Source organism: Hypanus sabinus, chromosome 20 (genome assembly GCF_030144855.1).
Source record: "Hypanus sabinus isolate sHypSab1 chromosome 20, sHypSab1.hap1, whole genome shotgun sequence".
NCBI classification, from domain to species: Eukaryota; Metazoa; Chordata; class Chondrichthyes; order Myliobatiformes; family Dasyatidae; genus Hypanus; species Hypanus sabinus.
In genome coordinates, this window is record NC_082725.1 from 32071721 (window position 1) to 32086453 (window position 14733).

Here is a 14733-nt window from a genome sequence, read left to right on the forward strand (position 1 = left end):
AAAGGTGATTGGCGAAAGTGATACAGAGCTGGAGGCGGGAAAGGATCGTGGGACGGGAGGCCTCGGGAGAAAGAAGGGGGAGCAGGGAAAGCACCAGAGGGAGATGGAGAACAGGCAAACAACTAAATATATCAGGGATGGGGTAAGAAGGGGAGGAGGGGCATTAACGGAATTTAGAGAAGTCAATGTACATGCCATCAGGTTGGAGGCTACCCAGCTGGTATATGAGGTGTTTTTCCTGCAACCTGAGTGTGGATTCATCTTGACAGTAGAGGAGGTCGTGGATAGACATATCAGAATGGGAATGGGACGTGGAATTAAAATGTGTGGCCACTGGGAGATCTTGCTTTCTCTGGCGGACCGAGCGTAGGTGTTCAGCAAAACGGCCTCCCAGTCTGTGTCGGGTCTCACCAATATATAAAAGGCTACACCGGGAGCACCGGACGCAGTATACCACACCAGCCGACTCACAGGTGAAGTGTCGCCTCACCTGGAAGGACTGTCTGGGGCCCTGAATATCAAACTATTTAAGAATCATTTCTTGCATAACGACATGAATAATTCCTCCTTTTTGCCGCTCCGCTAGTCTGTATTAGGATGTCACTTATTTCAGAGTACACCTCCAAATTTTCTCCACTATTGCTTGAGATCTCCTTGTCCAAACTCCAACATTGTCATCTTTTTCTTGACTTTGCTCATATAACTGAATCCTCAACACAGAATCCCTTTCCATACATGAACCAGCATCTTTTATCACTGTTAACAATCTTTCCAATTTTAATATACTGGAATATATTGTAGCCAGTAATTTAGAGAGGAACCCAATTAAATTGGTATGTTTAAACTCAGACAAGATGGGCTGAATGGCCTAATTCTTCCCCTATGTCTTCAGCTCCTAAAAGGGCAGCTTTTATTTCTGGGTTTCCTGATCAGACTGTCCAACCAGGAAATTCACCCAATATTATAGTAAGCTCTCACTCATCAGATCTTCAGCATAGGCATTATCAGGGGCCCACACTCCTCACCTCATCTACTATTCTTTGTGTACCTGCACTCGTTCTCTTCAGTGCCAGTTTAAGGTGAAGCACTTTGGGTGTTTGACAGTCTTTTTTTTAATGGGTTCCCTTCTTTTGTGGCAGCCTGTAAGAAGATTAATCTCAAGGTTGTCTATAGTATAAATACTTTGATAATAGATGGTCTTTTTCGGGTAGATGGAGCTTGTCAGCCTGGGAAGGCAGTCCATCTAAGAGAGGGAAAATCAGCTGCCTTGCAGCCATACCCACTCATGGGAAAGGCTTCAGGAGTAAACCCTGAGGACAAATCTGGAGCTGGAGTCCCTAAGGCAGTCCGACATTGCCTTCAACCTCCTTCTGGCAACTCCTGCGACGACACTGGTGCCGAGCTGTATCGGCACTTGCCCCTCCCTTGGATAACATCGGTGTTGTGGAGAGGGGAGATGCTGCATGGGCAACTGTCAGTCTTCCACACAACCTTGCCAAGGCCTGCGCCCTTGAAACCATTCCAGGAGCAGACCCATGGTCTCGCGAGACTACCGGATGCCACCACCACCAGAAGGTCTTTGAACTTTAACCTTTGAAATCATCCTTGATCACCTTCACTTCCCAATCTCTCCTTTTTGTAATAGCTATATTCTACGCTCTCAGCTATATAACCCACTCTCAGTGATACTCCCTCTCACTGCTCCCGTTTTGTGATCTCTGTGACCCTCCGACTCTTCAACCATGTGATCACCCAGAACTGCTACCACAGCCACAAATCCTAATATTGATTGTTTCTCCCAGTACACTGAGTATTTTCAGATTAATCATGAATATTTATCCTAATTCCCTTACCTGTAAAGCAATAGATAACTATTCCATGGTGACAAACCTCATCCCTGTTGGGATGAAGTATGTTCGATTCTAGAATTGGTAATAGGAATCCTGCTACAATTTCTCCAGTCAAATGCACACACTTATTTTTCAGTGAGCCACTCTCCCCTATCACAAAAATATTTTAATGGAAATAGAAGATTAGAAATACATAAATAATATTTTGATATGGAAAGAATTCATATGGTAGTGAAGAAACCATCTGTAAATAAATCATAAGCTTAATTTGTTGATGAATGCTTAAAATTAATTATGCTATAATTAATTATGCTAAAATTAATTAAGTTTCCCAATTTGTAAAAATATTTTGTCCCAAGTAAGATTTTTAAGCAGCAATATAAATATTACACAATACACAATAACATAATTGAAGTTGTCTTATGAGGATTTCAATTACTGACACTCATGAGGAAAGATGGGAGAAAAGCAAAGGAAAGTAATGAAAGCAAAGTTCCTTTCTAAAATCTCCTATGAATTCACTTTTTTAAGTAACATAATTTAGTCAAATTTTGAAAGCAACAAAATCCCCAGTAAGCATCGACAGTTTGTTTACTGGCAGAAATATATTTTTAATGCATTTGACACTAAGGTAAATTGTGTTACCATTCTGGCAGGGACTCACATAATCCTGACCAATGCAGGTTTAAAGAAGAAAATTGCAGAAAATGTAACAAAGTAGGATCACATACAGAGATAGTGCTGGGCATACAAAAATAATTGGACTGCCCAGGGAAGAGAAAAAGATAAAAAGTCAAATTGCAGTTTCAGAAAGAGCACCAATCTGCATACTGTTGATGAACAACCTGGTGATGATGAGAGTGACACAGGACTGGCTAGCTTTGAGATTAACAATGTGAAGACAAGCAATATGGCTTACACCAGAGGTGAATGGTAAATTAATTAAGATGGAATTGGACACTGGTTCAGCTGTTTTAGTCATTTCACAAAATGAGTTTGGACAGCATTTCAAAGATACTGAACAGAAGCCTGCAGATATCCAACTGAGAATGTACAATGGAGAAATGATAATTCCTATGGGAATGACATTTGTAAATGTGACATGCAGTAACTAACAAGCCACGTTGTTCAGTTGAGGAAGACGAGCCAATTGTTAGAGAAGAAAGTTATCCAGAGCTGTCAGAACTATTTCCTGCAATCACAGAGACAACTCCTACAAACCACCACAGAGGAAGCCCCAGAACCTGACTTGTTTCACAGCCACAAGTCTCTTTTGCCAAGCAAAGTGACCCTCCCTCCCCCCCAACCAGGGAAGATGTTATCCCACAAGAGTAAGAAATCCTTCACAGCGACTAAATCTTTAGGCCTGAATGGAACAACTTAAAATTTACTAGTTGTGGATATTTCAGTAATATTTGAGTAACATTGTATATATATTGTTTATTAAGTATTCTTTGTTGTTTACATAATTCATTTTATGTGTTATATGTAAAAGTATGTGAATGGCATATGTTGTTATGCCACCACGTCAAATGTGAGCACCTCACTGAAGTAAAATTAAGTAGACGCATTTTCTCCTGTGCTTTTCTTTCAATTAGTTTATGTATTTACAAAACATAACATCAGGTAGGTAGGATGTATGAATGATAGCTCATTTTATAATCTGCTGAGGGTGAAACCTCGGGTTATTGAGGAATATCCAGGAAGGGAAAAGGCTACAGATAGTGGGGGAGACAGCCTATCCATCACAGGCAAAGCTTGCTCCAGTATTTACATGGAACCCTGCCACAAGAAAGTAGCACCCATCATCAAAGACTTCCACCATCCAGGCCATCTGCTCTTCTCTCTACTACCAGCCAGGAGGTACAGTAGCCTCAGGTCCCACACCACCAGGTTCAGAAACAGTTATACCTGGTAGCTGCAGATACCCTGCAACCAGCATGGATAACTTCAATCACCACTATTCTGAACTGATTCTCTGACCTACAAGCTCACTGTCAAGGCCTCTTTACAATGCTTGTTGTCACTATTGTTTTTTTATTTGGACAGTTTGCCTTGCTTTACACATTGGACGTTAGTCAGTCTTTGTTTATGTGTAGTTTTTTTCATGAAATTCTATTGTATTTCTTTTTTCCTTGTAAATGCCTGCAAGAAAATGAATCTCAATGTGGTATATGGTGATCAATTTAAGTCCAAAATTGAAGTAAATGTAAAAGCTGTGCTTATCTCATGCTTTTAATATTGCAGCAGGAGGCCATTTAAGCCATTGGGTCTATACTTGCATTCAGGGAAGCAATCCCATCACTCCATTCCCCAGCTCATTATTTCCCTGTTCTTCTGCAGCTTAATTTCTCTCACCTCTGTTCTCTGCCCATTCTATGTGTTTGTGATGCTGTTGCAAGAAAGTTTTTCACTGGACCTGTATCTCACTGTACTTATGGTCACATGACAGTGAACTTGAATTGACTTATTCTTTTTGCCATTAACTTAAGCTGGGGAGTAATTTACATTGGGCATGGTAGTGTAGTGGCTAACATAACACTTTCCAGTGCCTGTGATCACGATTGGGGTTCATTTTCTGCCGCAGTTCTGCATACCCCCACGTGGGGTTCTTCTGGGTGCTCCGGTTCTCTCCCACATTCCAAAGATGTACGGGTCAAGGTTAGCAAGTTGTGGGCATACTTTATTGACACCAGAAACATGGAGGCACTTGCCAGCTGCCCCCAGCACATCCTCAGACTATGTTGACCATTAATGCAAAGCAACACATTTCACTGCATGTTTTGATGTAGAAGTGGCAAAAAAATAGATAATTAAAGTTAATCCTTAGCTTACATTTGTCAATTAACCAGAGTGCTCAAGCCATTTTTAAAGGGCTCTGAAGAAAATGACAGTGGTGATGTAGTTTGTACATTCTCACTGTGGCCACATGAGTTTCTCCAGGATTCTCTAGTTTTGTTTCACATCACAAAATTGCACCATTTGGTGATTCAGTTAGAGAGGGTAAATTGCTCCTAATATGTACGTGAGTGATAGAATCTGGGGATGGGGGAGGTGAAGTGGAGGGCAAGGGTTGGTTGATGTGAAAATGAGGAGAAAACCATGTAGGATTAATATAAAGAGCAGGAACTATCAAATAGTGGAATATATATTTTTAATTGACTTATTTCTGAATATTAAAATGTACTCTTTAACTTGCAATAGATGCGGAGAGAGTGAAAGGGAAGTCAGTTCTTTACTACCAGCAGCAGCAGAACCTGAAGCAGAGATATCTGAAAATATTGAACAACAGAAAGACAAGGTTCTGAGCACTTCCAGCAAAAGGGGAACCAGGGAAGACCTGGTGAACGATGACAGCAAAAAGAGCAGAGTGGAGGAAAAAGACTGCAGCAAGGAGAGCACATCAGAGCTTACCCTACATCAAGATACAACAACGTCTGCTGCCAAACAGCAAGAAACTAATCAGGTGGTACAAAAAACTGAAGAGAGAGCCCACATCGTGATTGGCAAGTAGAGCCCTGTATATCCTGTTGTTTGAAGATCAGAGCTCAGGACAATGTATGTCAATGCAAGGCAGTGTCAATGCTAAGCCAATGAAAAGTAAATTAGGCAGCAAAACCATTCTGATTTTGAAGATAAGGAGATTGAGACTAGTTCACCTCTGCACCACAATCTAATATTAGATCAGATCCAAAATGTGTTTATATTATAATTATAGTTATCTTCTAAAGTCCTTACCTGCACACAAGCAATTTCTAAGTTCAAAGGAGATGAAAAGGAGTGAGTACACACAATATTAGATTACATAACTGTAAAATTTCAAGCGCAGACAGACTAAAATAAGTCAATGTTATATAGACAGAAAGAGTAAGCAGCCCAGCAGCTGAGACAGAAAGAAAATGAAGAGTTCAAACGGGGGGTTTCTTTTATTTACTGTTGATAATTTGGGTGGATGCCCAAATGCACATACACAAGTACAAAGTGAAAGCAGGCATCAGCCGTTGACTCTTCTCAACATCAGTGGACAGAGATGGGCAATTAGCAACACTAGGGGGGCCTGACAAGGTAACCAGCCTAACAGCCTGCAGATGTTGCATTTTAGATGACTGATAATCAAATTCACTCACTCCTACTTTTGGATAACTATAGATTCAGTCAGAATATACTGAGGGCATGATTAATAGCTATCAGTTCGTCTGCAGCCAAACAAGTGTAGGGGATGGCAGGTAAGTCACCAGTCAGAGTAGAGATGTGCCAGTGAGGGTAGAAACAGGATAATTTGGCAGATAAATGTGTGGTTGAGAAGCAGGTGCAGGGAGCAGGGCTTCAGGTTCTTGGATCATTGAGATCTCTTCTGGGGCAGTTATGACCTGTTCAAAAGAGACGGGTTGCACCTGAACCTGAGGGGGTCCAATATTTTTGCGGCAGGTTTGTCAGAGTTGTCGGGGAGAATTTAAAATAATTTGGCAGAGGGGTGGGAATCGGAGTGAAGGAACCCAGGACAAGACAGATGGTAAAAAAGTAAAGATAGCCTGCAGTCAGACTATCAGGAAGGGCAGGTAGGCGATGGGACTTAGTTGCAACTAACAGGCTGAGTATCAAAACATCAAGGATGCAGAATCAGAGAGGATAGCAAGCACGGTACTCAAGGTGTTGTATCGAAGTGCATGTAGTATAAGAAATAAGGTGGATGATCTTGTTGCAGTATTATAGATTGCCAGGTATGTTGTTGGAGACATCACTGGATCGTGGCTGAAGGATGGTTCTAGTTAGGAGCTGAATGTCCAAGGTTACACGTTATATCGGAGGGATAAGAAGGTAGGCAGAGGGGGTGGTGTGGCTCTACTGGTAAAGAACGGCTTTAAATCAGTAGAAAGATGTGACATAGGATCGGAAGATATTAAATCCTTGTGGGTTGAGTTAAGAAACTGCAAGGGTAAAACGACCTTGATGACAGTTATATACAGGCCTCCCAACAGTGGCTGGGAGGTGACCCACAGGTTACATCAGGAAATAGAAAAGGCGAGTCAAAAGGGCAACGTTATGGTAGTCATGGGAGATTTTAACATGCAGGTCGATTGGGAAAGTCAGGTTGGTAATAGATCTCAAGAGAGTGAGTTTGTTGAATGCCTGAGAGATAGCTTTTTAGAGCAGTTTGTCATTAAGCCTACTAGGGGATCAGCTGTACTGATTGGTTATTATGTAATGAACCTAAGGTGATTAGGGAGCTTAAGGTAAAGAACTTTAGAAGCCAGTGATCACAATATGATTGAGTTCAACTTGAAATTTGATAGGAACATAGAAAACCTACAACACAATACAGGCCCTTCAGCCCACAATGCTGTGTCAAATATGTAGTACTTACTTTAGAAATTACCTCGGGTTACCATAGCCCTCAATTTTTCTAAGCATGTACCTATCCAGGAGCCTCTTAAAAAGACCCTATTGTATCCGCCTCCACCACAGTCGCCGGCAGCCCATTCCACACCCTCACCACTCTCTGCAAAAAAAAAACTTACCCTTGACATCTCCTCTGTACCTATAGATAGGGAGACAGTTAAGTCTGATGTAGCAGTATTTCAGTGGAGTAAGGGAAATTACAGTGGTCTGAGAGAGGAGTTGGCCAAAGTAAACTGGAAGGAGCTGCTGGCAGGGATGTCAGCAGAGCAGCAATGATGTGCATTTCTGGGAAGAAATGAGGAACGTGCAGGACATAGGTATTCCAGAAATGAATAAATACTCAAATGGTAAAATAGTACAATCATGACTGACAAGGGAAGTCAAAACAATTGTAAAAGCAAAAGAAAGGGGAAAAAAGCAAAGCAAAATTTGTGGGAATATAGAGGATTAGGAAGTTTTTAAAAACCTACAGAAAACAACAAAAATCCTTAGAAGGGAAAAATGAAATATGAAAGCAAGCTAGCAAATAATATCAAAGTGGATAGTAAAAGCTTTTTCAAGTATTGATGCACCATCAATAACTCAAACTGAGACGTAAGGTGAGATATCGGCTATTATTGACTGGAAGAAGGAACCAGGAGTGAGTGTCCATCATACTATGTCCTGGAGACTGAGGCCGAGCGTCAGGCCTCAGATCGCCTTTATACAGGGGCCTGTGGGGGGAGCCACAGGAGCAGTCAGCAGGGGGCGTGTCCAGACAGGCACATAGTTCACCACAAGTATTTTAAAAATTAAAGAGAAATGAGAGAGGATGTAGAACCACTAGAAAATGAGGCAGGAGAAATAATAACGGGGGACAAGGAGAACTAAATGAGTATTTTGCGTCAGTTTTCACTAGGGAAGACATCAGCAGTCTGCCTGAAGTTATAGTGTGTGAAGGAAGAGAAATGGGTGCAGTTACTATTACGAGAGAGAAGGTGCTCAAACAGCTGAAAGACCTAAAGGTACATAAGTCACCTGAACCAGATGAACTGCACCCTAGGGTTCTGAAAGAGGTAGCATTAGAGGTTGTGGTGGCATTAGAAATGATCATTCAAAAATCATTTGACTCTGGCGTGGTGCCAGAGGACTGGAATATTGCAAATGTCACTCCACTCTTTAAGAAAGTAGGAAGGCAGCAGAAAGGATATTATAAAGCAGTTAGCCTGATCTCAGTGATTGGGAAGATGTTAGAGTCAATTGTTAAGGATGAGGTGATGGAGTACTTGGTGACATGGGAAAAAATAAGTCGAAGTCAGCATGGTTTCCTTCAGGGAAAATCCTGCCTGTCAAACCTGTTGGAATTCTTTGAGGAGATTACAAGTAGGATAGATAAAGAGGATGCAGTGGATATTGTATATAGTATATTTGGACTTTCAGAAGGCCTTTAACAAGGTGCCACACATGAAGCTGCTTACCAAGTCAAGAGCCCATGGTACTACAGGAAAGTTACTGACATGGTTAGAGCATTGGCTGATTGATAGGAGGCAGTGAGTGGAAAAAAAATGGATAATTTTCTGGCTGGCTGCCAGTGGCTTGTGGTGTTCTGCAGGGGACGGTGTTGGGACCACTTCTTTCTATGCTGCATATCAATGATTTCGATGATAGAATAGATGGCTTTGTTGCCCTTTACAGATGATATAAAGATTGGTGGAGGGGCAGGTAGTGTTGAGGAAACAGGTAGGATGCAGAGGATTTAGACAGATTAGGAGAATGGGCAAGAAGTGGCAAGTGAAATACAATGTTGGAAAATGCATGGTCATGCACTTTGGTAGTAGAAATAAATGTGCGCACTATTTTATAAATGGGAGAAAACCCAAAAATCTGAGATGCAAAGAGACTTGGGAGTCCTTGTGCAAAACACCCTAAAGGTTAACTTGCAGGTTGAGTTGGTGGTGAGGATGGCAATTGCAATATTAGTATATATTTCAAGAGGACTAGGAATACAAAAGCAGGGATGTGATGCTGAGGCTTCATAAGGTACTGGTGACACTTCACTTTGAGCATTGTGAACAGTTTTGGGCTCCTCATCTAAGAAAAAATGTGCTGGCATTGGAGAAGGTTCAGAAGAGGTTCACAAGGATGATTCCGGGAATGAAAGGATTATCATACGAGGAATGTTTGATGGCTCTCTGTCTGTACATGCTAGAATTTAGAAGGATGAGGGGAGCTTTCATTGAAAACTTTTGAATGTTGAAAGGCCTAGACAGAATAGATGTTGAAAGGATGTTTCCCATGATGGGAGAGTCTAGGACAAGAGGGCACAGCCTCAGGATAGAGAGGAGTGAAGAAACTTCTTTAACCAGAAGGTGGTGAATTTGTGGAATTTGTTGCCAAATGCAGCTGTGGAGGCCAGGTCATTGGGTATATTTAAGGCAGAGATTGCTAGGTTCTTGATTGGACATGGCATCAAAGATTACAGGGAGAAGGTTGGGAACTGGGGTTGAGGAGGAGAAAAAAAAAGGAACAGCTATGATTGAATGGCGAAACAGACTTGATGGGCCAGATGGCCTAATTCTGCTTATATGTCTTATGGGAAATTCCACAAATTCACCACCCTCTTGTTAAAGAAGTTTCTCCACATCTCTCTATCCTGATTGAGTTACACACAGTGCCCTAATCACTTCACATTCCATCTCATTTAAAAGTTCATGATGAAACGAAATCCAAGACAGATGGATAATTTGTTCGTTCATTATGTGCCACATCGTTTGATGTGGGTGATCATGGTCCTTCCATGACCATGATTGTTCATGGCGAATTTTTCTATAGAAGTGGTTTGCCATTGCCTTCTTCTGGGCAGTGTCCTTACAGGACTCCAGCCATTATCAATACTCTTCAGAGACTGCCTGCTTGGGGTCAGTGGTCACATAACCAGAATTGTGATATGCACCAGCTGCTCATATGACCATCCACCACCTGCTTCCATGGCTTGACGTGACCCTAGTAGGTGGGCAGTGCTGCTAAACAAGTTCTACACCTTGCCCAAGGGTGACCTATAGACTAGTGGAGGGAAAGAGTGTCTTACACCTCCACACCTCCTGTGGTAGAGATGTATCTCCGTCCCACTGCCCAGAGTTGGTTGATTATCCACTGCAAATTATCCCTTAGTGTAGGCAATAGAAGCAAAAGTGAGCAGATGGGCACATGAGAAGGAATAAGGTACCAAGGTACAGCATAGAACTTTGTTTTGCATGCCGTCCATACAGCTCATTTCAAAGCTAAAGTACATCAAGATAGCGTGATAGTACAAGAGGAAAAGCAAGAACAGATATTGTGTAACAGTTACAGAGCAAGTGCAGTGAAGCAGCACAATAAGGTGGAAGAGCCTCGACAAAGTAGATTAAACATTCAATTATGCATTCTTGACTTATAGAGGTCAATTCAGTGGACTTCTAACAGTGGAATAGAAGCTGTCTTTGAGCCTGATAGCACATATGTTCAAGAGTTTATATCTTCTGCCTGATGGAAATGGGAAGAATTGAGAATGTCCAGACCAGAGGATTATCTTTGATTATGTTGGCTGCAGGCAGACTCCATGGAGGGAAGGCTGGTTTTTGTGATGGACGAAGCTGTGTCCACAGCTCTCTGTAATACTTTGCAGTCTTGGGCAAAGAAAGTAGTTGCCATACCAACCTGTGAAGCATCCAGATAGGATGTTTTCAAAGGTTCATCCATAAAAGTTATTGAGGGTCAGTGGGGGCATGCAAAATTTTCTTAGCCTTATGTGGTTGGACCAGGACAAGTTATGGCAATGTTAACCTGGTCTTAACTATCTCCATGTCAGCATCAATGATAGATACAGGGTTACAAGTAAATAAAGAGGAGAGAATGGGCCTGATAGGATTCATTTCTTGAGAGCTGCCATGGTTCCAACGAGCCAATGTTTTCCTCTGTGTCATAGTAATAGGTGTAACAATGTAAAATACAAGTCACTCATTCATTGTTTCCTTCTCAATCCATAATAGTACAATATATAAAGTGTTAATGTCAACTTCTTAATGTTGTATAATGGTTGCAACAGATCCATGTGCCAAAATTTTTGCTTGTTTTATCTTTTCTGGTTTAGATGATGGTCCTGCTCCACCTGCTCCATTTGAACATCGGATTGTCTCAACGAATGTAGCACAGCTCAGCAATTACTATACAATACAGAAATCTCAAGTCCTCGGAGGGTCAGTTCTGCTTAAAGTTTATCTAAAGATTTAAATTGCTAAAGAGGTATCGGACACAGTTCTAACTCTGGCACACGTCATCTTTCCCCACAATGAGTCGGGAAGTTAATGATATATCATTTACTCCAATGGGCATCGTTGGACAGTCCAACATTTATTGTTTCTAGATACTCAGAATTAGGATTTCAGAGTTTACAGTCATTGCTGCGAGTCTGCAATCATCTGTGGGCCAGGCTTCAGGACATCAGTAAACCATTTTGTTAACTGCAACAAATCATCATAGTAACATTGCATCTACTAAATGAACATAGCAAATGTAGTTTAATTAGTTGAATTTAACTATTTTAATTGTCATATTTGGATTGGAAGTCTTCAGCTCAATGGACCAAGCCTTTGGTGACTAGTCAAGTAACTGACTCACAAGGCTATCATATGTAGATAATACAGTCATGCTTCTAAAATTTCTTGGAAAATATAAATACCCCTTTTGTGCAAACTTCATTTAAGCAAATAAGTTGCAATGGCTTGAAAATCTTATTAATTTTGTGTCTATTTATTACAGGGGACGATTTGGACAAGTACACAAATGTATTGAAAAGGCTACAGGCCTCACCTTAGCAGCCAAAATTATTAAAACTAGAGCAGCAAAGCAGAAGGTATATCCCTTCCAGAATATTATCAGTTGTTTCCGCTGTGATTCACTTGATTTGTTTTTGACATTATGTGCATTATTATTGGTTAACAGGAGGAAGTTAAGAATGAGATCCAAGTCATGAATCAGCTGAATCATACAAATCTCATCCAGCTGTATGATGCTTTTGAAACAAAGAATGATATCATTCTGATCATGGAATAGTAAGTTGCATTAAACACCAGTCAAGTTTCTAGTTCTTAGACATTCATATTTAAGGATATAAAGATGTTTTCAACTTTGTGCTCATCGCCTTGCCAAGATAGCCAAGAGCTAACATATCCTAAGTTATCTTGAACACTACTGAGACCAATCCAAGTAAAAGGTCAAACAATAATGGAAGGATTGCATGCATTTTAAATTGAGCTTGGTCAATTTTATTCCTCATTATACATGAAAGCTTTGGACTTGGATAATAGAACTCTTTAACTGTAGTTAAGAAGTATTCAGTAGGGTAGCAGAAACTGTTAACTACTCATTTAGCTTGAACCAGGTTAGGGTGTAGGAGATGGATGTTAGAAGACCAGAGGTGGAGGCAGGGAAGAGGGAATAGGCAACCAAAGTGGACAATGACATCTGCTTTCTGTTTAATTCTTTGTTTTTTTTTAATTTAATGCAATGCAATTCAAAATGAATCACCAAATTCCTCACTGGATAATGCAACGGAATGCCAGCCAAATTTCCAGAGGAATCCAATTGTGAAATCCAATAGAAGAATCTGAAAATATACCTTTGAATTAATAATGAACCATTAGACTATCTAAGTTTATTAAAAACAAATTAAGATACCACAATATATGTTTTCATATCTTAAATCTGACCTAAGTGTCCAGCCACTGCTCTAATGTTGGCAAGGTTGTAAGGCTTCTTCACTGTAGGACATTAGTGTATTGCTTGGAGTTTTACAACAATATGACAGTGTAATGGCTATTGTATTGATACCAGGTTCACCAGAGGCTGGGAGATAGTCACTATAAACAATGACGAGCTGCAAATTCTGACATCTGATAAGAACGGAAGGTAGCAAGTGGAACCAGATAAGGGAAGGAATGTGGGCAGATGGGAACAGGAGATAGAGCACTCGTTGAGTTGAGTGCCTGGGTGATAGGCAGGTGGAACCATGTGAGGGTAGGGAAAAAGACCAGAGAACAGGATGATGGAGAGAGGTTGGAAAGAAGATTGTGTATGAAAGGCCTGGGTGAATCAGAAGGGTAGAGCAATGAAGAGAAGGGATTCTCATTACCTGAAATGGGAGAATTCAAAATTCAGGCTGTGGGATTGTAGATTGTAGAATATGGGGTGCTGTTCCTAAGGTTTGCATCTGGCCCTGCTCTGGCAGTGGAGAAGGCTAAGGACGGACAGGTTAGTGTGAGAATAGACAGGGAAATTAAGATATCTTGCAACCTGGCTCTCAGGATGGCCACTGTGACTGAGCAGAGGAGCTCAGCAAAGCAGTTACCAGTCCATGCTTGGTCTCACCAATGTAGAGAAGACTAGATCGAGAGCATCAAATGCAGTAAACCACGTTGAAGGAGTTGCATGTGAATCTTGCCCTTATCCTTTTGCCTCCACAGATGTGTCATAATGTAATGAGTTCCTCAAGCAGCTTGTTGTTTGCTCCGTATTCCATCATCTCTTGTGTCTTCAGTATTATATCTTTGCCTGATGACACTTCCACACTAACTGAAGTATTTTAGCTCTTCCACTTCCTCAGGGTTCAGTGTTGGGACCACTTCTTTTCCCATTATATGTCAATGGTTTGGATGACTGAATTGATGGTTTTGTGGCCAGGTTTCCAGTCAATACAAAGATAGTTGCAAGGGCAGGTAGTGTTGAGGAAGCAGGCTGTCTGCAGAAGAATTCAGACAGATTAGGAGAATGGGCACAGAAATGGAAGAAGGAATACTGTGTAGGGAAGTCTATGATCATGCAACTATGCACTTTGGGAGCAGAAATAAAGGCAAAGACTCTTTTCTAAATGGGGAGAATGTTCAAAATTCAGAGTTGCAAAGGGACTTGGAATCCTCGGGAATATTTCCTAAGGGTTAACTTTCAGGTTGTCAGTGGTAAGGAAGGCAAATGCAATGTTAGCATTCATTTTCAGAGGATTAGAATATAAAAGCAAAGATGTAATTTTCGGGTTTTATAAGGCATTGGTCAGACCACTCTTGGAGTGATATGAGCAGTTTTGGGTCCTTTATCTAAGAAAGGATGTACTGTCATTGGAGAGGGTCCCTAGGAGGTTCACGGGAATGACCCTGGGAATCAAAGGGTAAATGTATGAGGAGTGTTTGATGCCTCTGGATTTTGGAAGAATGAGGGGAGATTTTATCAAATATTGAAAAGCCTATGTAGAGTGAATGTTGAAAGGATGTCTCCCATAATGGGGGAGTTTAGGACCAGAGAGCACAGCCTCAGAATAGAGGGATATCCATTTAAGATAAAGATGAGGAGGAATTTCTTTAGTGAGAGGGTGGTGAACCTGTGGAATTCATTGCAACAGATTGCAGTGGAGGCCATGACATTGGGCATCTTTAAACTCGGATGCCGATAGGTTATTGATTAATCAAGGTGTTAA

General features: G+C 41.1%; 1 protein-coding gene across 1 annotated transcript in view; it reads left to right on the forward strand.

The window, feature by feature from the left end:
* The window catches only part of mylk4b (myosin light chain kinase family, member 4b), a 164470-nt gene that overhangs the window by 113975 nt on the left and 35762 nt on the right, over positions 1–14733 (forward strand). The window contains exons 5-8 of the mRNA XM_059945306.1: positions 5055–5356; positions 11359–11464; positions 12027–12120; positions 12210–12319. Of these exons, the coding sequence (XP_059801289.1) occupies positions 5055–5356; positions 11359–11464; positions 12027–12120; positions 12210–12319 (612 nt within the window). The remainder of the gene's footprint in view (positions 1–5054; positions 5357–11358; positions 11465–12026; positions 12121–12209; positions 12320–14733) is intronic.